At 42.8% G+C, this 25,623-nt stretch overlaps 1 protein-coding gene across 2 annotated transcripts in view; it reads right to left on the bottom strand.

Annotated features, from left to right (window-relative positions):
* kctd16b (potassium channel tetramerization domain containing 16b) overlaps positions 1-22,625 on the bottom strand; it is a 32,846-nt gene extending 10,221 nt beyond the window's left edge. The window contains exons 1-2 of one of the 2 annotated variants that reach the window (XM_037269744.1): positions 21,262-22,625; positions 10,459-11,892 (exon numbers count right to left, since the gene is read on the bottom strand). In XM_037269744.1, the coding sequence (XP_037125639.1) occupies positions 11,843-11,892; positions 21,262-22,084 (873 nt within the window). In that variant the 5' untranslated portion in view covers positions 22,085-22,625 and the 3' untranslated portion in view covers positions 10,459-11,842. Of the gene's footprint in view, positions 1-10,458; positions 11,893-21,261 lie in introns of those variants that run through there. The other variant, XM_037269743.1, reaches the window with a different exon arrangement.
* Between the last annotated feature and the right edge of the window lie 2,998 nt (positions 22,626-25,623).

Genomic DNA, 25,623 nt, shown 5'->3' with positions numbered 1-25,623 from the left:
TGTTGGCAGATACATTGCACCTCCACGTCATGAAGCTGCCTCATGGATGTTACTATTCAGGCTACCGCTCTTGATTTCCCCAGTGGAATGAACCTGATGCATGGCGGCAACATCTTCACTCAAAGTGGATTCAACTCTTCCAAGAGGACGTCTGCCGTATCTAATCAGGCTCCACTCTATCACACACTCTTTGGAAAACAAACATGAGTGAGGGCAGGCAGGCTGATGAAATGATTCCATGACAAGTGAAGGCATCAGATCATGTTAGTGTTGAAAAGTGTCTAATCAATGCAGCCCTATATCGTCGTTAAATTTATTGTGCGACTTGATATGGCCTGTGGGTTTATCGCGAGGTTTGGGAAGCTGCCAGTAAGGATCATCCTAAAATGATCTTTTAAAATCTTAAAAGTTCATCTTTTAGTGGATGATAACCGTATATAAAATAAAAACATGATTATTTTTCCTACCATCTAGAAGACACCAGCCAAACCATCAAAAAAGTATTTGGTAGAAGTTTTTTATGCCATGCCACTGCCCCATCTGTGACCTGAGGAGAGGATCATAAGGAAAACATCTCCATCGGCAGACATCAGCTGTCATCATGAAGACGTCAAGGAGAGCGGACATCTGGCGGTTCAAAGGTGGCGCTGCCTTGAGGGCAACGGAGTTGGTTGCCAGAGCAGTGGAAGATGTGGAGAAGCTCCAGGCGGCTTCCCGTGGGCCTCATTAAGGACGCTGCTGCATGATGGGCTAAATAAAGGAAGTGGGCCATGGCTCCACGCAACACTCCAACACACACTTGTGTACAGCGCAGTACATAGGTTCTACTTCACGCCTCTTTCCATACATGCTGTGAAAGTGCCTCCGAATATTTAGTTTTATGATGACTCCATTGTTTTAAGAAATCTTGCTCAGTCAAAATTTCTTGTTTGACTGGCAGATTTTCTCTGTTGGTCATACCAGCTTCTGTTCGTTCGGAACTTTTCATGCATCTCATTAGATGCAGCCGTACTGCTTGAAGGGTAACAAACTTCAGTGTGTGTACATTACAATCTGCTGCTATGACACCATAAATCCTCGTTTTTTTTTTTGTCAGCATCCTGACAGCGCCATATGGCATCTCCCATTTCCCTACCTCAAACACCCATCCTATAATGTGATGTATGCTTATTTGATTACAGGGCACCTTTCACACATCTCCATTTTTTATCATACTGGAGCTGAATGATGCAGTGAGAGAACTGAATGTTGCAATTTTCCTACAATAAGTGGCTGCTTTAACAAAAATGCAATATAAATGCATAAGAAACTGCAAGAGTGTGTGAAAAAGCGTTAGGGGGGATGTTTGGGCTCCAAAGGATTATGTTACGGGCCTCTAGAAGCCTCCAATCATTGTCAAATCAGCTCCCAAAAAAGCGACGCATGTAAATGTAGTCCCAACAAGCAGTTATTTGCAGAGACTCCCTGAAATGTCCTCTAATCAGCTACGAGAGCTGAGTAGGATGATGTGTTTGCAGAATACACCTGGCAGCTGTAACGCGGAGGATGTCAGCATGCAAATCATCTTTGAATGCCAAAAGAAGCTTACACAGACTGCTTCAACTTGACCCTTTTCTAGAATACTCCAATGTTTAAAAGTCTGTGGAAGGTGTTTTTTTTTTTTTTTTTTGCTAATTATTAAGCATATGTTGATTCCCAATATTTCCGGTCCGTACGGGCCTTAATCCCAAATGCCATTGTGCTCCACGCTCAATGCATGCAGCTGCCGGATTGAGATAGACCTGCTCGCTAATCTTCCTTTGGCTAGGTAGTGTATTCCATTTCCTCAGCGACCATTGACAGGAATCAATAATAAGCACCATGATAAACCGTCCACCTCACATTTACCCGCCTCTTCTGTTTTAAATCCTCCGTATCCAAGGTAACACCACTCCATTTGTACTGCCACGGTGAAATAAACAATCTTTTAATTTGTCTTGAGTATTTCCCTGGTGCGCTTTCCCACGGAGGGAGAACTGTGTTAAATGTTTTCCACCATCCGTCAGCTTGGCGGTAATCAATGGTAACTTGTTTCCCAATCAATAGCGCCACTTTGGATGCGTCGTTGGACATGTAACATGGAAGATGTCATTGTGAAGCAACATGGAAAATGGTACATGATTGTGGAAAATAAAGGAGCAATTTACATGAGACAGAAAAACAGAAAATGACTCAAGCGCAGGGTTTGAAAATCCCCGCAGTGGATGGTCTCGGCAGATTATTTTCCCAAGCGGAATCGGAAAAACGGTAACAGGCCGTGATTTGGAGCTCGTGTGAGAACTTCATAAAGCAGCGTCGCGTTCGGGCAAATAGTAGTGAGCAGAAAAGTAAGATGGTGGCATAGCATCAAAATGGAGAATCAGCTTTAGTGCACTTCAACAAGAGAGCCCAGGCCGAATCTTCCAAGGTAATTTTGAAAAGATTTGACCTATTTTTTGACCTATTTCGAGACTCGGCATTATAATATGTATTTATTTCACTTGTTTACACCAGTAAGAGAATTCCCTCTAGCATGAGCGCTGGGGAGCTTTTATCAGCAGAAAATATGAAAGCGAGAAATTGAAGCGTGATGACACAGAATGGGTAAACAGGTGAAGATTGCATGCACATACGGGCGAGGTATTTTTCATTTTTTTGGTTTCCCCGGGCTGATGGATAAAATGGCCTGCAGAGGACACCAGTCCTGTGACATTGATGGACACTCTGATATTGCCTCACTAATCTTTCCTCCCACTCTCACACACACATGCACACACCTCCATCTTTCTCACTCTCTCAGCTCTGACTCATCCATTTTGTCTCGGCTCGATCTTGTTTGCCTGCCGTGTTTATATCCTACTTCTTCCACTCGTCTGTGGTTTCACGCGTTTTTGGATTCCAAATATCTCTGCAGTATTTTGTTTCATTTTATTTTTTTTTCAACCCTCCAACGCCGCTGATGCTGCACCGTGTCGCACCGTGTCCTTGTATGCTTGCACCGGGCCGATTCCGAGCAGACGCAGACCCCTCTGGTCATTCCAAAGAAAAACAGATAAGGGAGATGCGTTGAATCTGATTCAACAAAGTAGATTTGTATTTTGTAACTGAAGTCTCTCGGTTCAATCACTCGCTATCATTAAACTATCATACAATGATACTGTACACGTTGTGTCTGAGTGGGAAGAATTGGATTGCAAATCTACTCACACTGGATTCAGGAGCTGAGATGGAGTCGCTATAATTGCGTGAAAGAGTTCTGCGTGAAATTACCTGAAGCCCATGCGACATTCTAAATAAAAACATGAAAGCCTCATGTATAATTATGTTATTATGGTAATTTGCCCACTGTTGAGTAGGGCCACGTAATACAGCAGCCGGAGTGACTCATCCAACAATCCAATTCTGTTATTGATATTTGTATTTCTTTTTTTTTTTTGTTGAAGTCCGCAACAAACTCCAAACAGCTATTGTCCAAAAATCAGCATTTTTGTCTGCAGTCACTATTCTGCCTAATTATCAGTCCTTGTTTTTTTTAACCATAACTCTCTTGGCAGACAGGAATGTCCAAATTTATTATTCATGACTGTCATGAATAATGAATGTGCACTCTTGTTTCTCCTCTCACATAGACCAAATTAGCTCACCAAAATTATAATAACATCTCTGTATATTACAGTATGTATGTAAATTGCTGAATACCGAAACAACAAGAATTGGTATAGTGGAAAAGCTTTTATTGCTCCAAACTTGTACTTAGGGGTCTGAGTTTGACAAATATTTTCATGATGAGTTGTGGAACTTTTCTGACACGCTTGTAATAATAGAGGAAATGAAGAGCAGCTCCCTCATAGAAGTATTTTCTTTTTTTAAATAGATAACAAAAGATTGACTTCCTTGTTTAATTTCACACATGATTGGTGCGCAGGCACAGAAAGAAGCAATGATGTGTTTACAAGCTATTAAAAAGCCAATTTTCCGAACTTGTACCCTTTCGAGTGTTGTGTTTGTACATAAGTGCGGGTTACCATATATTGACGTATTTACAGCTGATTAGACGGCATGGCTTCGACAATTACAAATCATATACACAACAAGACAAAGCAAGTGGAGGGCTAAGAAGTGAATTGATTTGTGCAAACGTGAATTTTGGCTCTTCCTTTAAAAGTGAGCACTGTTAGAAAAGCAGCGTTTAGCCCAAAACCAACAGTGTGACCCGAGTTTAAACGGAGTTTTGTCACCAACGTGAATCGTGGCCGGCTCTTTGACTTCCTGTGGCTTGACCTGCAGCACTTTGACAAGCTATTAACCGGCCACTACTCTCTCTCTCCCTCTCCCTCGCTCCCTTCAAAAAAAGTCTTTGGCTTGGTAGGAAAAAAAAAAAAAAAGCCACGCAATCAAATGGACACCACTGGCACGTACTCGTGGGCTGTTTAATTCTAGCAAAGTAAACAGATATGGAGTGTGTGCGTGTGTGCGTGGCTCATTCAAAGCTAAACAATCACAAGAACCCTCCAACACACTCTCCACTCCACTCGTGTGCTTTGCTGAAGATCTCGTGGGAAGAGAAAACTGAGGACTGATTATTTAGATCCCACCATGCTCTAATCCATCCATCAGGATACATTTGGGTTTATAAATAGTCCGAAAACTTATCTTAAAATCCATAACGCTACCTTGCCTCAGTAAAAAATAACATGAACCTAAATGATCCCGCTCCTGAAAATATGTGCCAGTTCCACTACCAGCTATTATGTCAGCCCTAAATGGTTCAATTAGACATCCCTTTAGTGACCTTTGAGGTTTCCCGTGGCGTCTTGATCATTGTTTTGCATCCTCATTATGACCACGGATCAACAAATACGGCCTCAATCAGCGGCGTTACCTTTGAACCCGCTCAATGCTCACACGGGCGTCGTCATTAGCGTAAATGCTTTGCACTTAAAGTAAATAATTGATGCCCACACCGCTGCGGCTTTCAACGAAAGCAATTTGTTATATATTAATATTAATAATATATGCAACGAGACGCCGTTCTTAAAATACTACGTGCGAGACCAAAAGTGGGAAATTCAACTTGCGTGCTGACTTGACTTTTTCTAAAAGTGAACAAACAACCTCCTAACCTTCACGCCTCTTTACCGCCTCCTCCACCCCTGCTTATATTATTTCCAATTACTCCCATAGCCTATGCATCATCTACTACCTCTCGGTACTAAACTTAATAAATCACATCAAACCGGCCTGCTTATGTTATCCGCCGAAGGAGCGCGAATAATTTACGCTTGCGCTCCCTCAGGAGCGAGGCGACAAGTGGGCTTTTTACACTCGATGTGGAGCCGACGTGGGGGAAAAAACGTGGAGATGCATAAGTCCAAACATGAAAGTTTTATGGTTCGCTCAGCATTGGAATGGAAAACGAAATTCAGGCAGCTATACAGTACGCATGTCGTATTAAAAGAAGGCGGTAAGTGAAAAGATCTGGTGGAATGTTGAACAACGTAAAATGTTGCATTTTTTAAAAGCTTTTGCTTGAAAGTTAAAGAGCAGCAGATGGATTTACAAGCAGAAAAGTCAATGCACAACTTCACAAACTTCCCCAAAACTTGTCGTGAAGGAAACTTTCAAATTAGCATAGCAAAGATGTCAATCAACAATCCCTGTGACGGCAAAGCTCCATCCGAGCGTTGCCATGCTGGCTGTGATTTTATTCCAATTTTTTTAAGTCATGGTTTCTCCGTGACAACAGATGGCCTGTGGGAAGACCTGCGGCTTTGAGGCCTCCTTCGCTCGTCACCTGTCTGCACACACACTGAATGGGATGAGGATGGGGTGAGGAGCGGAAAACGAGATTTAAACAAGGACAGACAGGAAGACGTATGGAGTACTGATAGTCTTCTCCGAGCCAGACGAGAGTATGGCTGCAGTCATTATCATTATTATTACTCTTTTATCTAACCCACTTGATTTAGACTGCTGCCAGCCTTCACAAAGCCTCTGAAATAGCCTCCTGCTTACTAAATTATGCACGGAAGACCGAAATAGACGGCATAGGGACTCGCTGGCCGGGATGAAGCCGATCTATCGATGACCATTCTGCGCAATCAAACTGACATTTGTCTTCCTGCCCTTGAGGGAGCAGGAGTTGTGACCTTGTGCTTGTTTTGCTGAAATCAATACATGTCACTGAGTCTTCAAGAGCAGCTCGCAAACTGGCGTCCGCACACAAAAAGCAGCAAGGATGATGCTCGTAAGACTGTAAAGCACACGTGGCTCAGCCCGGAGGAAACGATCGACCTTGGATGATAGATCCCTCGGTTATCTCTCCTACTGGTGATAATCAGTATTCATTGCAGCTGAAAACAAACCGCTTGACGACTTTGTGCCATCGTCTTGACGTAAATACACGTGGTAGGCAAAATAATTACATTCAGGTTAGGGAGTCTGGATCAATTATGAAAACATTTGAGGAAAGAATGAGTCATTTCTTCACTGGTCATTGATTGATGCGAAGCACTTGATGTGTGCTGGTGTGTGTGTCAGTCAGCATGATGGATGACTTGGTGAGGGCCGATCGACTGGCTTCGTAAGACTGAGTAAACCTGCCGCTGTGATCTTGTCTCCCCCTGAGTCTTTTTCTTTCTTTTTTTGCCTGCTCTCTTCACAATCCTGGCCTGAATTCTCCAATCTCTGATCCGACACACCTGCGGTCCAACAGCTGGCACCGAGACTACGATGCCATCTTCCGAAAGCGAAATCATACCATCCTATTTCCCTGTGTTCCTTCAAATGACTGCACAGAGAAAAGCTATTTTAAGAAGCTCTCCTTGTTTACCAAGCTCGCTATTAGCGGTGCAACCAGAGCAGAGTTTAACTCGAATCCGATTCAAGCGCTTGACAACACAAAGCTAGTTTTATCCGTGTTCACGTACACGGAACGCTCTTCCACCTAATTGGCTTGCCAGGCTGATCAATAGAGAACTCAATTGTGTTGTAATTAGTAGCAGAAGTTAAAGTGAGCTATTAAATGTAGTCATAAAATTCTCTTATAATGGTTCAAAGAAATCGGAATCAAATGTAATCAAGACTGTATTTATGGTAACTACTTTTAGTCATTGATCATCTCGAAATCTACGCAATCGTCATTGATCATTATTGACCTCGGCTTTTATGCGCAAATGTAAACTGGAATGGCCTCTGCCGAGATTGAACCATTAACAGAAGCCGTTTGTGAATTTATCTGTCAGTAAATGGAGGTTGGGAACAAGATTGTGCTCATTTTTATTCTGCGAACAAGCCCAGCGGTTCCATCGGGGCTCACACGGACAAAATGTCAAATCGATTCCTTTAATTTTTTTCAAGTTTCTGTTAGTTAGGAGACTTTTTGGTTGGTGGGGAATGATGGAATTGTACCATTTGGATTCGGAGGCAGTTACATCAAATACATCATCCGGCCCTAATTGGTGTGGTCTAAAAAGCCTGCGGGGCAACATGAGGTGCTGTCTGAAGGCACTGCAGAGAGAGAAAAAGCGAAAGTAAAGATATTGACCCAGGAGGAGCCATAGAGTGCTGTGTGTGTCTGACATTTGTAGAGTTGGACTTTTACTGGATGAGGAGAAGGGAAGAGATTGAAATGGAACAAGCACATCACTTACGGGCATCCTGAGGAAGGCTCTAATTTATTTAGGACAAGGGGACACTTGTCATTGACGCCAGACAGTGTTTCTGTCAATTCAGGTATATTGATTGAGGACAAAACATGACCTAAAACCACAAAACATGACACTTACGGGAATTCTGCAACGTATTTTCTTTTCATGGTCTCGGGGAACTTGAGCGTATCCCGGTGGACTTAAATTGACTTTGATGACTTGACACATATTGACACATTCAGATTTATTTTTACTGACACTGAGTTGAGAATTGAACCAGCTCAATGAAAAAAAATGATTGCGTAATACCATATTTGGGCAGTACAAGTAAGTGAGTGGCCGAATTATTGACACAAACCATTTTGCTCATGGCTTTTGAAACATTCAAATAAGCTTATTAAACAGAGTTACTCAAATGTTCCTAGCTTCCATTAAAAGTCAACGTATTGTGCAACATCATTACCTGGAGGCATTTTTGATGCATGGTGCTTGGCCGCCCTTGTACTTAATGCTGTTGTCTTTCTATCATCATTAGTCAAGCAGCGAGCTCGCAGTGATGAATAGCCACAGCGTGAAATTGCCTCAGTCGTTACGATTGATCTATATTTTTTTAATTTCAACCCACCCGTTTCCTCCCTTCTGTGTTGCCTCGGGAGGTTCAAATAATCAGCAGGGGAGTAAAGGTTCAAAGGTCATCTATGATGACGGGAGGGAAACGCGTCGGGTGCTAGCTGCTAAATGCCATGGGCTGGCTAGTCGGTGTTACAATGCATAGCCAGAGGCGAGGTCACGAGGTGCGATGAAAGTAAATCCTTCATTTCACTGACCCGGTACAAGGCCAGAACGCCGGCGGGCTGGAGGCAAGCCGAGGGCCGCTTCGACGTTCGAGAAGGATGGACGGGAATGAAAAGAGATGGGGGATGCGATTGTGTTTTTATGCTGGACGAGTGACGGTGAAACATGTCGGAGATGATTGGGAGAGACAGCGCGATGAGGGATGCAGGTGATCACAGCCTCTACTGTCTGGGATCCCAGCTCTTTATCAACCTGACTCCTGGAAGAATTCTTACTTGCGTCCTGCATTCCCAAAGATATATGATTTTTTTTGAATGCCTCTGATTAGCTATCAATCGTTCACCTTAAACAGGCCAGTTTAAATATAATACTAAAACTGTTCTATTGAATCGTCATCTCAATCGTTACATTCCGATTAGTGTGTGACATCATGTTCTCTATTCGTCTCCCTTCAACAAGAGCGTTCCTATTACAGTTTTCTCCTTTGCTACGTCCACCGACGCTACGATGTCCATAATAATCCACATTTCTTTGTATTGCATCATAGCGTGACACCATGAGTGTGGTAAAGACTGGAGAATCAACTCAACCTTAATAGAACGGACACGAGTGGTCCAAAACAGAATTTTCAAGTGGGGAAAAAAAAAAAAAAGTGAATTGTCATATATTGTTGTAGCAGCGTGAGGAATGGGGAAGTAAAGTCGGAGAGACAGAAAGCCGTGGCGTAATTATAAAGCTCCAAAAGCCAGCGTGGCCATGAAAGGAGCAAAAGATAGGCTGCTGTGGGATGAGAGCAACTGCGAAAACGCTAAGAGGCTGAGCGGAGAGAAAAAAAAGCAATTTGAAGCTCTGATCAGATTGCTATTGAATGTGCACGAATTAGAGCTCGGCCCCGAAGTCATCTATGCTCCTCACTCGGCATCTGACACCGGGGTGCAGATCGGTTTTGGTCGGCCCACGCGGAAGGAGTCAGAACATGCCAAAATCTAGAATGTGTGTGGGAAGTTGAGTATTTTCATCTGTACTTTGTATTTCTGTGTGATCTGATCCCTTCACTCCTATTTCAATCAGGAACCTTCAAGTCTCACATTTGAAACTGTTTGGATTAAAACAATATAATTTTGCATGATCTCTGAAATCTATTTGTAGATTTTACAAAAAACTAAATCCATGACTTGAACTGGGAAGTCTTGGTCTAGGTGGTATGGAATTCAAATTTAGTCCATTTTATTTATGACCCTCGAGACGCTTATTGAAGAATGTGATGTTCATTCTTATCAATAATAGAAAGGGAGCCAATGTGCCATTAAAAAGGCAACAGATGTAAAGCTTTGTACACGGCTGACACTGAGGGAGAACACAAACAAATACAAAGAAAAACCCACATTCCCCCAAATCCGTCGGGGAACGCATGAAAGATGGGAAGTGTGCCGTATGGGAGGGCTACATGCCAGAAGACCCTGTTTGAAGAGTGCACCTATATATTTCTGGCAATAAGAAGAGCCTATGAATCTCTGGGACCTTGATGAAATACAAATTTGGTGAAGAGCTCACCTTGTGGAGCTTGGCTATCATAATTACGCGTTTTACGGCAAGTCATCAAACTTCACGGCCATGCTCTGCCAGCACACAAGGAGGAAAACACATTTTTTTTGCAATTTAATGTCACCCATCTGTCTTGTATATCTAGCCTGCCAGTAGTTTTGATAGCGCTTAACCTGTTCAGGGTTGCAGGGAGTTAGAGCCTAGCCGAGAATATGAGAATTATTTATATTTATATTTATATTTATTTATATATTTTTTTTACTATTTATTTTAATTTTGTTTTTTAATGCAGATGTCTTTTCTTGTAAATGAGTGAATTAAAAAAAATTTGGATGGAAGTGTAGAATCTATTTTTTTTTTTTAAACTGTATGAGCAAAGCTATCTGAAAAGAGTCGCTTTTAATATTTCAGGTCCACTGAAGCTGAGACGTGCAAGTGGTTGTGGAAGCTTGTAAACTGTAGTGGTGGCTGTCATAACTGTCACACAAAACCCAGTGGTGGTAACTTGTGAGTTTAATGCCAACCCGGTCATGTCAAAGTGCATTACACCTGAGTTTGGGGCTAAACGTGCTTGTCCTTTAAGGGGAATTACACCAAGTCACCTTACGTCTGTTGGGGACACATTTGCTATATGCCAAGGTCCTGTCCTGGTTGATTTAGTGCACATCCTGACAACATCAAGAAGGCTTGTCAACGAAGAACGCATAATGTGCACCCCTGTCAATCCCCTGTGAGGTTTCGGGCACTTCTAAAACACGAGTCAGCTTGGCAACTCTTCAGTGCCTGCAAACCAAATCCAAAAAAATAATTGAGTCCAACTTCAAATTGATTTAATTAGTTTTCCAGCCCACCAAAATGGAAATGAATAATAAACAGTGATTTGAAGATAGCCTTGTGTTCATCCACTTATAGAATTTTAATCTGTAAACAAGTGATCAAGGTTGGACAGCGGTCTTCCAGATTGGTTCAAAGGTGTGTTTAAATAACCTCTGACCTCTGGCCAATATGATAGAGCTTTGATTAAGTCTGTTTATGATGTCCTGCCCACGACAGTAGCTCCATCTGCACGATGCAAGTTATGATTAGATGAGTGCAGGAGGTCATAAAAGTGAGTATGTGACCATAAATGTTTTCTCTTTTTGATGAGGTACTTTTTAAGCATCACATAAATAAAGTAGTAAAGCCCAAGCCATTTCACTTAGTACATTTTATAAATGCTACCATCCATCCCATTGGTTAAGGTTGGGGATAATGAAGTCAAATTGTGCAAATATACAGCACACTGGTGGAAAACAAAAGAATAACTTAAGAAAGTTCCTGATGGGATTTGGAATGGTTGCTATTTTTCCGCCGTGTTTGCATGCATGGCGTGTGAGCTGCCGGTGCAGCCTGAAGGTGAGCGCTGGGGCTGCGTACGCACTCGACGTGCCCTTGAGCAAACAACAGCCTATAATTACGCTGATGAAGCGGCTGGGTTGACGCGACAGTGCTGGAGAAGTCCCCCGAGGTGACTGGAGGACTCCAAACATGAGCCACATTAGAATTAATATCCCGGATAAATGACGGGATAACAGCCTCACTGCTCCTTAGAGGGAATTCGCCTCAACCAAGAACAACAAGATATAATTAAAAAACATAAGTCTCTCCAACAGCCATGTGACACTTGTGCTTATCTCTGGCTGCATTTGAATTCGGGTGTTTGAGATGAAGCCCATACATCACCGTAGGTCTTTTATACGGCGCGCTTATATATGGTGCTTTGCCGACGCACACGCACACACACGAATTGAATTCAATGAAGAATTCCATCTGGGAGCAGTCGGCTCCTGCGGCTATCAAAGCTGGTCTTGTCTTTTCCAGTTCGTTGTGCTCTCTCTGTCATGTCCTATGATGCCACAAGATAAAAAAAAAAAAAAAAATCAATCATTGGTAAGTCATTTATTGCTGTGTGACAAAGTTAATAATGAAGTTACAGTCTCTACTATTAATATGGACAATTGGGCAGTTGACTAATGTTTTTATTTTGAGAATGCGCCATATGTTCTCAAAATTCTAATGAATATCGCAAGAACAAAAGTCTTGTATTTACGATTATCTAATCATTGAGCACTGACAATTTCACAATCATAAGTTTCTTGTACAAGGTTTCAAACTATATTTACACAACAGTAAGTAGAACTTGTGGAAATATTACAATGACAGGATGATAAACACCTGAAGCCCATTTTGCCCTAAAAAAAAAAAAAGGCACTGTGAAAGGTGAAAAGCATCCAGCGAGCTTGTACACTCTCGGTGCTTAATGGACCTCGGAGTAGAGCTCAGTCAGGTCGAGGTGATTGTCCACTTTATGGCCCGTGCGCTGCATCTTTGCTTTTTGCTGAGCCAGCACTTTTATCAGCTAGTTTGCTGCTAGGGGGAAGAAAAAAAAAAGCAAACTTCCTATTTAACAGGCAAATGAAGAGTCAAGGTCGGTGATGTTTTGGGGACTAAAGAAGTCACTGCTGGGTGGAGGAAAGCTCCATCACGCATTGCAATTTGAGGGATGGAGCATGTGATGCCAGTTGGATGTTCGCCCTTAAGATATTCCGGGCACATTCAACTAATTTAAAACCCCAGGGTCCGCCCAGGTGCATCCAGAAGGGATTACAAATTCCATCTTGGAAAATGTTCCATGAACCGCCCCGGGAAGGTTCCGACGCCTCGGGAGTGAAGAAGGGTGTCCGAATGTATAATTTGCTTCTGCCGCATTTTACCCAATGGGAATTACTGCTGCGTGTGAGAGAGACGATTCTTCCAGCATGCACTGCTTCTGTCATGTCAAAGGCGACACGACCGTGGCAAGTTCAGAGGTCATGTTGAAGGGGCTCGTTATTATGGACTCGACAATGCGGTCTGATTGGTGTCTTCCAGAACAATAGCGACTCAGAAAGGATTTGATATTTTTGCTGAGTAATTTGCCTTCAGGGGCCAACACGGCTACTTGCAGACAATGAAGAACAAGAGACGCCATCAGATGGAGATAAAGATGGAAAAGATCAGCACATTGCAAAAACAGATAAACCTTGATTTAATTGTACGTTCCTTTATCGCAGCTGGGTAGGATGAAGATAAGCGGTGTGATGGATGGAGGGATGGAGGGATGGACGGACGGACGGACGGACGGATCACTGGGTTTGGCTGCATATTTATTTTATGTATGTTTAATAGAGAAGCGGTACATCCCAGACCTGTGGAAAATGAGATACAGCAAATAATGTACACTAGTAAGAAAAAGACATTGTACTCAGTCACCAGGAAAGGAGAGGTTGCAGAAAAAAGACAGAACATTGAAAGAAAATAAGAGAAGGTAGAAGCTCAGCGCAGCGCTTGCCGCGGGAGGGGGAAAAAAGGCAAATGGGCAGATAGAGAAAGGATAGACAGAAATAGACAGAGGCCTGGAGCAGTGGAAATAGCATGGTCCACTCTTGCTGTTTTTGAAAGGGAGACAAAGGAAGTGGAGAGCACCGTGGATGAGAGTTCATACGAGACGAAGGGTATCTGACGAGCAGGAGGATAGAAAGCAACACCGGAAATCATTGCCGACCTTTGTGTGGAACAGTTTGACTTCCCCCTATGATTTCCTCCACATGAAATTTGACCCTAGGTTGGGCCACAAGTATTCAAAGTATCTAGGATGAGCCAGAGAAACTCAACATGAGCAAATCTTCCTCGACTGCCACACCACTACTATTCTTAGTGTGCAATATTTATATTTGTAGTCCGCATGTGCACCAGCGCACCACTTATGTGCACTCGTGACAATAGGAAAAAAAAAGGTAATGCTGACTGAAATGGAAAGTATTTAACCATTATAAAATTTGCTTTGAAATACATTTTATATTTATTTATTTTCTGCATTCATGCATACTTTGATACCCAAAAAGAAATGCATTTATATATTATATTTCCTGTGTGTTGGCCTTGGCTTTAGATGGTACATCTTTTTATGTACGGGGATGTTTCCAAACACTTGAAATCAATGATACAAAATTCATACCATATTGTGCCACAATGATTTATGATATTCCTCCCCATGAAAGCATTTGAAGGATGTGGGAATGTTTATGATGTATTCTACTTCACGTGTGTGGAGATGGGAGTGACTGCGATGCTCTGATTTACAACTGATTGGTCTCATCATAAAGTGGTCATAAATCAACAACTATATCTGTCGGACAGAAGCTCCCCCGCACCCCGACAAATGAGATGTTCGGAATCGGCGCTGCAACCAGTGATCCGTTCATTCTTTATGGGAGCTCTCAGAAGAACACCTCCAAGCTTCAAAGGTTCCGTAAGAAACATGAAAGACGATTGGGAGGGTTTGAAAAATATGGAACAGGATGGAGAGACCTACAAAGCAAAGGGAGAAATAACATTTTCGGAGAAAAACTCCCACTCGTAGGTTGTTATCCAAAACGCATTATCACGGTGTCACAGAGCCAAAATTCTCCCTCTCTCAAAGTGTGTGTGCGCTCATCCTTTGTTGCTCCACTTCTTCCTAGCTCATCTTTTAAATGTTAACTCTCTCCGAGATCACAGCGTGCCATTTTAATGTGTTACGTGAAGTGTGGCGCGTACTTAATGAATATGGCTCGTGTGTGCCGAAGAGACATTAACGTCATTGGATTGCCATTAATGATAATTCTCCACATTTCAATGGTATTCATAATGAGCAGAAAGTGAGGTTCCTCATTATATTATGATGGTGAACGTTTGAATCCATGGCAGTATTAATTGTTTTTTTTATTATTGTTAATTGAAAAAAGATAATTTGGTTAAAACAATTTGTGTATTTCATTTGAATTCAGAATGCACTGATGGAATGAAAATTTCATAAAAAATTCATAAATAATAAATTGGCAATACTTTCTCGTCAACTAGCACCAGGTTTGTTAGTACATTGTTCATGTTAGTTTTAAAAAACGCTAGCAAGCCTTCATGAACAACATAAAATGACCCGGAGGGCAGGATCTGACCTTTACTATGACACCTGTGCGTTACGGCAACAATAAAAACATCACTAAATCGATACGTCTCTGACAGGTTCAATCAGAGATGAGCGTTATAATCTTACAATATAGCGCTTATATTGGCGAAATGTTTTGTCCAGCATGGGAGAAAGGTGACAGACGGTTGCTGTTGTTATTGTGATTATTATTATTATTATTATTATATTAAGTGTGGCATGAACGAGGCTTGTGTCCTCCCTATGCACAACACTCACGTACAGTCCACACTGGGCTGTAATAGAAATGAATGGCCAATGCTCTTCAAGGTCATGATATAATGAGACAACTGCATTATTACAGTGATCTCACCATAATGCGCCAAAGAGAAAACCTTGGTAATTAACAGGGACTGCTGCGTCCGAATGCCAGCCTGGATGCATTTTAATTGGCTAAATGGCTTCCTCGCTTGATGGATGTTGATAATCGCCGTGCTCCATTTACCGCCCGGCACACAAGCAAGCAAGCAAGCACATGCATGCAAAAATAGCCAGGGTTCACCTTGTTGTGTCTCTGAGGCAAGAAGCAAATGTCTGATCTTATCGGAACGTATTGAATAGGTGCCATGACGTCATTGGCTCCCAATTAGACCACACAACTCCCATGGGTAGGGTTGCAAGTAACGCTTCAATCATCCTCCACTTGTTTGATACAGCAAGCAGCTATGCATGTAAACAAGCCATTACGTTTGCAAACAAGCAGCAACAGCCTCTGCCAGTCGGCTTTGCCGTCCGCGCGGTCCTTGGCGAGCGCCACTCAATAATTCATTACGCGGCGAATAACAAACAGCCGCCGAGACTGTACAATAGCGGAGAGTTGTCGTGGGGGTAACAAATCATCGTCTGGAGTTGAAAGAAGACAGTCGCCCGCCCAGCTGCAAAACTCTTCAAATAGATATAATCAAACGTGACACGAGGATGCCATCTCCTTTCAAAAGTCTTCGAGAGATTCTCATTTTTATGCTGTGTAGTCATATCTCGCTCCATAAAAATCTGCGGCCTGTGGCTCTGTACTTGAGATAAATATATATATATAATAGACTGAAATATCTTAATCATATTCCAAAACCAATCCCAATAAATCAAATTCAAATTGAATTTGCAATGTAGTAGAATGCAATTTGAAAATTGCTAAGGCTGCAATAGAAGACAATAAAGAGATGTGAATTTGAGTGCGCTCGCTTTTTTGTCTAAATGTGTCATCTGATTTGCTGGCAACCAGTCCACAGCGTACTGCTGGGAGAGGATCCAACGAGGTGGACAGCAAACTCGCTCTGATTCATTCATCCCTTTAAATCCGCTTCGATCGGGAAAAGGCTGCTCAAGTCAGATTCACAGTTCAGCAAATAAAGATGGACTGATTTTCAGGTTTCAGTTGGAGCTCCGTGTGCTTTTCTGCCATCATATTTGCTTGTTGCTTTTTCATCAGCAGAATGTACGAGTTACTTACTTTTTGTGTGAGTGACGTTAATGTAGAGAAGAAATAAAGGCGCCACAATGGCAGCTTTTACAGGCAGAGTCAAATGATGCCATTCCATCATTGTGTCTGTTTTACATTCAGAGTACTACCAGCACTGAAACACTTTGAATATTTAGAGATTGAAAAGTCATATTTAGAAATATAAAGTGGTGGTTAGCTTTTTCTTCCTTACAGTTCGGGACAGTTCTTAAAACTCAACCAGGGTCGACCACAAAAATACCTTGATGCAAAAATTTTCCACAAAGAAATTTCAAAGCCACAGAAACATCTATTCTACTGGGTCTAGACTCGTCGTGACCATCCAAAAAGTATTAAAAGATTTCTATGTTCCTTTATAGTTATCTGCGATTGAAAGTTTGACTTTCTGAAAGCACGTTGATAAGTATCCAATAAAGGATGTCCATGATGAAAAACAAATACGTTAAAAGCCATTGCTGGCGCTTCTAATAAGAAAAAAAGTCATTATATATTTCCATGCGCCATCGAGATGACTGGTTCCAGCCATTTCCTTTGGAGATAATTTCCCTTGGAGTTAATTTCCTCTGGAGTTGCCACATTAGTGCCCCTCGGTTTGTTAAGGGACATAAAGACGCCGACAAATGAAACGCCGCTGATATGCTCATGCACCGCGAAGCCGCTGCGGAATGAACACACGGCCATATGCCGGTTCAAGCTGTGGGATACTGCTGCGTGAGTGACAATGCGGGAATCTAATGAGGAAATGGGAGTGATTTGAGACGTGATCAAACCGTGAGGGAAGGGGGGTGGGGGTGGATCATCTTCAAGTTGTAGTACTAATGGACTGAAGACTGACCAGATGTTTCTTCAGGCAAAACTTTGGCTGATTAAAAGTTTGGAGCCACCCTAAAAACACCCATGGGAGCCGATTCTATAGGATGCCTTGATACTTAGCAGACAAGCCGAGTAGAGATATTGATGGTTATGTTCTGGTACCACATGTGTCTTCCTGGCCCATGAGAGCACTTGAGTCAAACCGCCGTGCAATTCAGAAAACAAATAAAACCTGAGAAGAACAAAATTGAACCCATACATGCTCATTATATATCATTAAAACAGTTGTTTAATTATCAGAAATTTTATATGGCCCCGGAAGGACCATTGATAGAAATGTGACAGCCAGATGAGAAAAAAAAATTGGATTTGAGAAGGTTTGTGCCATAACCTCAGCATGGAACATCTAGCAGCATTCTCCACAAGCCGCAGTCTTCAGCTTAGCGCTCCACCCGCTCGTAACAGCCTCACTTTGGACCCTGACAGGGAAAGCCTTCCGACCACCCCGGCGAGTCAAGAGTCAAAAGATTAGGAGAAAACGGGTTGATGGACGGTGCACGCAGGAGCACGTCACCCAGGGCTTAAGGGGGGAAGCTTGTTATTGACACTTCCTCCCTCCAGAGCTCTGTTGCTGCACCTATCCTCCAGGGTGGGGGGATAACAAGACTACCTCGCTACACTAAGCTTCCAGGAGAGAAAGTCAAGAGGAGCCAAGACAAAAACAATCTTCTCTCCTTATGTAGCATTTTTTTTCTTCCATCATCGTAGGCCGGGCTGAATCTCCCCACATCACCCTGACCTTGCATGCGGAAATCAATAATGAGAAGAATCCCAGCTAAAATGACACAGTATGTAATTTAAGATAATTGGAAAAAACATGAATGCGAACATGATAGAGACAGCTTGTTGCGTTGAATAAAACAAACTGTTCTCCAGCTTCCAAAGATCTGTTTTGTACCCCCACAAAGGTCACCAAATGTAGTTCCTTGCCCTATAAAGTATCCCAGTGTTGTTCTGCAGCAATAAAACTTAGATTAATGACACAAGTATTGGAGTTTGCGGCGAGGATAATTGGTTGCTCTTGTTATAGCAGCAGCGCAGAACCTGTAGCCAGCGCATCAGTAGCATTAGCGAGAAGAACGATGTATCCCCCCCCCGTTCTGCCTCGTAGCCTGAATAATGCAGAGTTGCGGTGCGGAGCGTTCAACTCCCCCGCTGAGATGAGGCCAGGGTAGCAGCTGTACCTATCAAGACTCTCCTCAGAGCTGTCACGGCCTGTCTGCTCCTCGGCTAATCACTTGCTACAGGCCTGCAGCGTGGGACCGCCGTCGCTAATGTCGTCAGCCACACGGGCCAGCGACAGATCACGCAAATTTGGATTTTGTCGCTTACCGACATGAAAAGATCGGGAATTTCCTTGATCGACCAAGTCTGAAATGAACAATTAATTGCGCCATCAACTCATTCAGTGCCGTTGACGTCAAAGATATTTAGTTGAGCCAACATATTTCCATTGCATTGTTGAAAAGTAGTCGGAATAAAGCCGGCATATCTCACATATCAACTAAAAAACGTTTCGGGCTGCTGAAGCAATGTTTTGTTGTCGGTATCCACTGGTTCAGCACAGTCGGGCCCCGCGGTGAGCACGACTGAACCGACTGTCAGCCGAGATGATAAATTAGAAGTCAGACCGGCCGGCCGTGCAGCACATTGATGAATACGCCTGTCTGCCCTCTAGGGGTTGAACGGCATTTTGAGCAGTCGCACACATTGGAAGAGAGGAAGTAGGTAACTAACAAAAGGGGATTGACAAAGATAATGGAGGTCCTGAATAAAGCTGGAAGGTATCAAACTGGAAATGATGAAGGATAATCCGTGACTGTCTCGCCTCCCCTGACACGCATCGACTTCAAATACTTACAAAACAACAGAACAGATACTTTGTGTTCAAAAGCCGTAGCTTTTATGCAGCATCGGCATTTCTCAACAGATCCAAACAATGCAAATTTCTGATTTAACAAAATCTATTTAGTCTATTTAGAAACGGGATGTTCCTGTTTTTATTGGGTCATCAATTGTCAGAGTAAAATGGCTGCAATCAATTCGATTGACTATAAGGCAAGCTCACCATTTCTCAGCAAAGGTTTCTTGTTCTTGCTGTTAAAAGAATCACATCCTCTCTAGTCTTTACTTTTTCTACATTACAGTTTGGGCAAACATTTGATGAGGTAAGAAGACAATGAATTGTGTCTTACTTGATGACTCAATTTTCCATCATGCCGTTCAGCAAGCAATCGTAAGACAAACTATCTCATATGTGACTGATGTTGCAATGAAGGTGGAAAAAAAAAAAAAAGATAAATGAAGTCGTACAAGCGCGCAGAGCAAAACATGAATACGAACCAGGCTGGTTGCAAGAGAGCGGCGAAGCATTTAAAAGCAGCCAGCGCTATCTCGCTGCATACCGAAATGCAACTTGGGAAGTGGTGAGGTCGATTTTGTGAGCTAGGACTGACAGAAAAGTCATTGGAACGAGATGCATAGGTGTCAAACTCAAGGCCCGGGGGCCAGATACGTCATTTGATGTGGCCCGCAAAGACAAATGTGACGTGTCAATATTAAATTTACAAATTGTCGTCACTTTTTTAAAAAAATAGTGAGATTGCTAGCGATTTTTACCATTCAATTGTTTTTTAAATAATTGAACAGTTTTTACTCGTCTCTGATTTCAAAACTAATTATTCATCAGGACAAAAATGAGTTTGACACCTCTGCTAAAAGCTAGAGGACAGAAAAGATTTCAAATATAGCTTTATTTGATGTCAGAACATAAATTAGCTCTTATAAGCATGTGTGTGTCTCAGCCTGTACCAATTTGACTTGCCAGCCATCTGGAGAAACGGGCATCAAAATGATGTCCTCCCTGCAAGAATGCTTTCTCCCTGTATATGAGAAAGGAGCACCTCTTCATTACTTTTGCTAAAAGTAGAACGAAACATCCCCTCGTCGTGCATGACTTGCAGAACGAGGACGGAATAGGAATTGGAAATTTGCATAGCTGCTGCAGAAAACTGCCAAGTGTTTTGAGCATGCTGTTGTCAGGGTTGGAGCCACAATGCTTGTTGCCAACAAATTCTCCACAAATGGCTGGCTTGCTTTTCCTACTTTTGGGAATGTGTCCTTCAGACTTGTTTGTGAACATACCAAAGTTGGTGAAACTGCAGTCTGGGGCTGATTATCCATATTTTTACATCATGTGGGTTTAATCTACACTCATTTGAATGTCATTTGTGTCATACACGTGTCGAGCATTGACCCCCAGATCAATACATCCCCATTCAGTGACAGGATGCAAAGTACTTGATACAAATGCATCACTCCCCTGACTTGTTCATGAGAGCCGGTTTTAAAACGCGTCATGAATTATCCCTCAGGAAGGTTAGTGGATGTGGATTATTGTGTCGCGCCGTTAAGTCTTACGGGCCAGTTAAGGTTGCGGCACTCTCTTCACGGTCAGTCGTCTTAGTCCTCTGCCAAAAAGTGAAACGCTGCCAATCGAAGAGCTGGAGCCAGGAAGAGTTGCTAGAAAGCCCAAAGGAGCCCATCCCGACCCAACACATTAAAAGAAGCAATGCAAATTTGAAAAGTATTCAACCTTGTCCAAAGCAATAAGACTAAACTTGTTTTTGGTTATACCGGGCCAGGTCTCGCCTAACCCAACAGACAATGAAATTAGCAAATATATAGAATCAGATCCAACCTCAGAGCACCATATATGAATCCAAACGTGTGTGAGACAATATCAAGTCCAACAGAACCTCATTCAACTTCAAATATCCACTACAGGAAAAGATCGAACTGAGTTACAAACTTCGAACCAGGTCCAACCCAAATAAATAATGCACAGAACCCATTGGTATCTCATGTCACTGACTTACGATAGAAGACGTATTCTGTGTAGCTGGACCAGAACTTGTCCTCCGTGTGCTGGCTGACGAACGAGGCCGTGACGGATGAGTTGCACGCCACCATGTGGAAGCCGCACTCGGACAGCATGTCAAAGGCCCTCTCCAGGTGCCTGAACTTGAGATAGAAACGGGACGTGTAGCGATCCGGGGTCCGGTTCGGGTCCCGGCTCTCGTTCAGGGTTTCACCGAAGACCTCTTTGGCCAGGGCCACTCGGCCGCAGATGAGGATGCGGGGCACCCGACGGAACTTTGCGTCGCTCTGTGCGTCGCGGGCCACGGTGCACGAGCCCCGGTAGCCCACCGTGACAAAGCCGCTCTTCCTATCCGCGGGGACGAGCGAGGGCGGCGGGCAGTGGCGCGGCTCGCTCCCCTGGGAGCCGTCCTCGTAATCACTGTGGAACAAGTCATCCGGGCTTTGCTTCACCTCCTCCGGGCTGAGAAGCTTCACCAAGTCGGGTAGCTGGAAATACTCCGCTTCTTTCCGCAGCCGACCTTTCTCCGGGAAGTGGTCCGGGAGGACCACCTGCTTGTCCCGCAGGTAGTCCAACACGTAGCGGAAGAGGAAGCCGTCGCGGTCGATGAAGTAGCGACCTTTCGGGTCCCGGGCTAAGTCGTTGGAGGCGTCCTTTTTGGAGAACAACTTGGCGAGGAGAGAACTCGGGCTACTCACCAGCGTGCAATAGCGCGTGTAGTACACCTGGCCGCCCACGTTGAGCTCCAGGACGTCGGGGAGGCTGTTCTGGACCGACGACTGCTCTTTGGGGTGAGTCCTGCAGTTTCCGCTCAGCGCCATTGTGGCCCCAAAAACGCTGCTCGCTTGATATTATATATATATTATAATATGAAGATAATGAGTGGCAGAAGTTCCATGGAAATCCTATCGATCCATAGTGGCATTGAAATCAAACACTTATATATCTTGCACAGAGCATATTAAACAGTACTCTGGGTGCCATCCCGAACAGAACACCAAAAAAAATTCAGTTGCATTAAAAAAAACGCACACCAAACAGTAAGACACCGGTCCAGCAGCGTAGGACAGGAAAACTCCTCACAAAAACTTAAGGTCCAAAAAGGAATCCAAATGCTCGTTGGATGAGGAAAAAAAAAGAGGTAAAAGTAATCGATATCTTAATGACACCACTGTACCGCCTTCTTTAGGGGGGAACATGCACGCAAATAGGAGCGTCTGTTCCGTTTAGGAGAGGAGCGCAAACCAGCGTGCGTCTATCGGGAGCTGTCCATGGTACTGACACCGCTCCACTCTCGCCACTCCTACCGCCCCCCTCGCACGGAGCAGGTTGCTGTCTTGGTTGTGTGCGTGTCACTCTCACTGTAGGAAAAAAAAAATTGTTGTCTTTTCTTTTCCCCATAATAGTCAAATAATGATTTAAAATGGCTCCAAAAAGCAGCACAATATTGTCATGCATGGGGGGGGGGAGCGCTGAGGAGTTTCTGCTTTTGTAAAGTGAGCAGCAGCGCCTCCTTCTGTGCGTAAATGAAACCATTTTGTTCCCCCCTTGTGTGGTGCTCAAAGCTGTTAAAGTGCATTAAGCTTAATTTTTAATTGCAGCTGTTTGTCAGTACACGCAATTAAATGATCGTTGAAGTCAATTGCACATGGCAGGTCAAGCCATTAGGTACTCCTGCAGAGTCAAATCAGATCCAAAGATGAATAATAATAATGCCCAGTGGACAGCATGTATGGATGCGTCTTTAAATATTAAGAATTTTTTTTTTTTTCTGTCGTTTATTATGAAAGTGACACTTGTTATGTAGATTTACTACCCAATATGACGTGGTTATTTTTAAAAAAGTTTTCATGATTAGCCCATGTGTTTTTAGCGAACAAAATCTAAATTCACCATCTCGAGCAAATATTTAAAAAGTTTTTAAAGAATAATATGGCCAATGTTGTACAACAGTCACTTAATAGAAAGACTTTTCAAAGCACAAACAGTTTTTTATTATTTATGCAATCAGTCGAATGTGACTTTTGTGGGAATGAGCTATAAAATGGAGCAAAAATGAATAATAGACAAGAGGAGGCAGATGAGGAGGTGCTTTAGCTGCCCGGGACCTGAGCAGTCACCCAGAAGTAGGCCACGTCAGTAGCTTCATCATAAATACATGGAGCTTCAGCGCTCGGTGCTATTTAAAGAGCACACCACCAACCTGTTCAGGTCGACACCATTCCTGCCAGCTCGCCTTGCCCTCCTTTAAACAGCATCTGCTTTAAAGTGCATGACTGCAAATTATTTAGCAATATGGTTGAAGTGGTGTAGAACGACATTGCATCGTACTGAGAGTGCTTTTCAAAAACTTTGCAAGTGGCTCAGTGAAGTCACACAATGTAGTATTTCAAGATGCTGGTCCACCTCCAGTTTGTTTGGATTTCAAAACTGGTTTCAGGAGATTATAAAGAACCTTGCACTTTAGGCCACGTTAAAAACCAAAACCAATGATCTTTCTTAATAGTCATAAAAGGCTTTAAAAAAATAATAATAATAATAACTAAATAAATAACTAAATACATAAATACATAAATAAATAAATAAATAAATAAAGTCACTGCAGATGGAGCTTATACAACTCCAACTAGTTGACCCTTCAATTTTTGTGAATAATGGAAATCTGTCAAGCTGTTTAAAACACAACTTTATGAACTTCACGGGTCATGTTTTAAGTCACATTTCATTTGATCAAATGTATGGAAATCTAATTGAAGGAAATGTCATGCATGTATCCTACAGTTTTACCCCAACGCAATTATTTCACATCACTGTCATGACAAATATACAACAGTGAAATATTTACTCCACGAAGCGCCGCATGTATTATTCAGCCATTTTTGGGAGCAAGATGCAAATCAGATCATTCATTATTGTAGTCCCCCGGCAGAAAGCTACTTTGCGCGTTTCAGGACGGATGGGTGTCGACTTGCCTGACATATCAAGCAGCTGCGCCGTTATTTGCTACGGTGCAGATAAAACGATCCGTCCTTTTTCCTCTTTGTCACCCTTGATTGAAATGAAGACCACACTTCCTCCAGCTTCATCTCTCAAGACAGTCACACTCAATGATTGATACTGTCAAAAAGCTATCAATATTTTTGGTGTTGTGCAAAAGTACTCTATCATGCCGAGAGCTGTGTTACTAAAGTCATCAAAAATCAATTGCTCATACTCTTTTTTTTTTTTTCTTTTCATGCCACTCTAACATGGTTGAAAAGTGATGATAATGACTGCTATTCTTTCTCGTATCCTGTCACATCTCTGGAAAGAGTCCATTTGCGCTCTCGTCACTCGGTCGGTCGGTCGGTCGGTAGCTGGCGCCTGATTCAATTTGCAGCGTGTGGGCCTCAGTTGGCCAGGATGAAGTAGTGGGTGTCGTGGAAAGATCGGGATGGAGGAGGTGACGGCGATGGCGCAGAATTTAACAGATTCACAGTGAGCAGGAACAAGTCTCAAGTGTTCATTTGATGAAGAATCGAAAAATGGAAATGAGACATTACTTTTATGTCTTGTGCATATCAAACGACTCCACATGAAATAGTATACAAGCCCCAATAAAACGGTCGGTGTATATAGGCAGTGGATTTAATCGCGCCGCTTTTGTAAAAGCACATTATGATGTCAGAGCTGTGTGAGTTGCATTTCAAGCCCATTTTATGACTTGAATTGCATCGCGTTTGCATACTTGTGTTGTATAGAAGAGGAAAAGATTTCTAGTCACATTTAAAGACCTAATGGCTTTTCTCTGTGACCTCTGTCACATTTTAGTGCCTTGAGGTCACCAATGTGCTCGCAATGGGCTATAATCTAATATGAATAAAATATTTACTCTAATAGCAATATTAAGAATTTAATAACTCCCCCCCTCCCCTGGTCCGTGTTACATCTGGCAATAGCAGCCTGCCAGAGTAGTGGAAGAAGCCTAAAGGGATGTTGACCATGTTGATTTGGCAAGATGTGCAGATGGGATGTTGCTAAGCAGCCAATCTCCATTGTACCCGAGGGGAAAGGCCACGCGGGAACGCTGTGGAAAGCGAACTAGTCTGCATTGAAAGTTTATGTGTGTATGAAATACAATATTGGAAATACAAATGCTACTTATCACTAAGAGCTTTACATGCCCACTCCAAGGTTGTTTGAATGCCTTTGTTTGTCCAATAAATGACTTTTTTTTTATTTCTTATTCCAACAACAGCTCATATAAAAAATGAAAAAAAAGACATGATGCAGCTCCATGTGACTTAATAAAAGCTCTGCCGGCAAGGATGGATTCTTTTGTGCTTTTGACGATAAAGTTAAATAATCCAACATTTCCGTG

The sequence above is a fragment of the Syngnathus acus genome, chromosome 14, assembly GCF_901709675.1.
Source record: "Syngnathus acus chromosome 14, fSynAcu1.2, whole genome shotgun sequence".
Classification (NCBI taxonomy): domain Eukaryota; kingdom Metazoa; phylum Chordata; class Actinopteri; order Syngnathiformes; family Syngnathidae; genus Syngnathus; species Syngnathus acus.
Note: the sequence above shows the minus strand (reverse complement) of the source record. Positions and strands in the feature narration are given on the sequence as shown.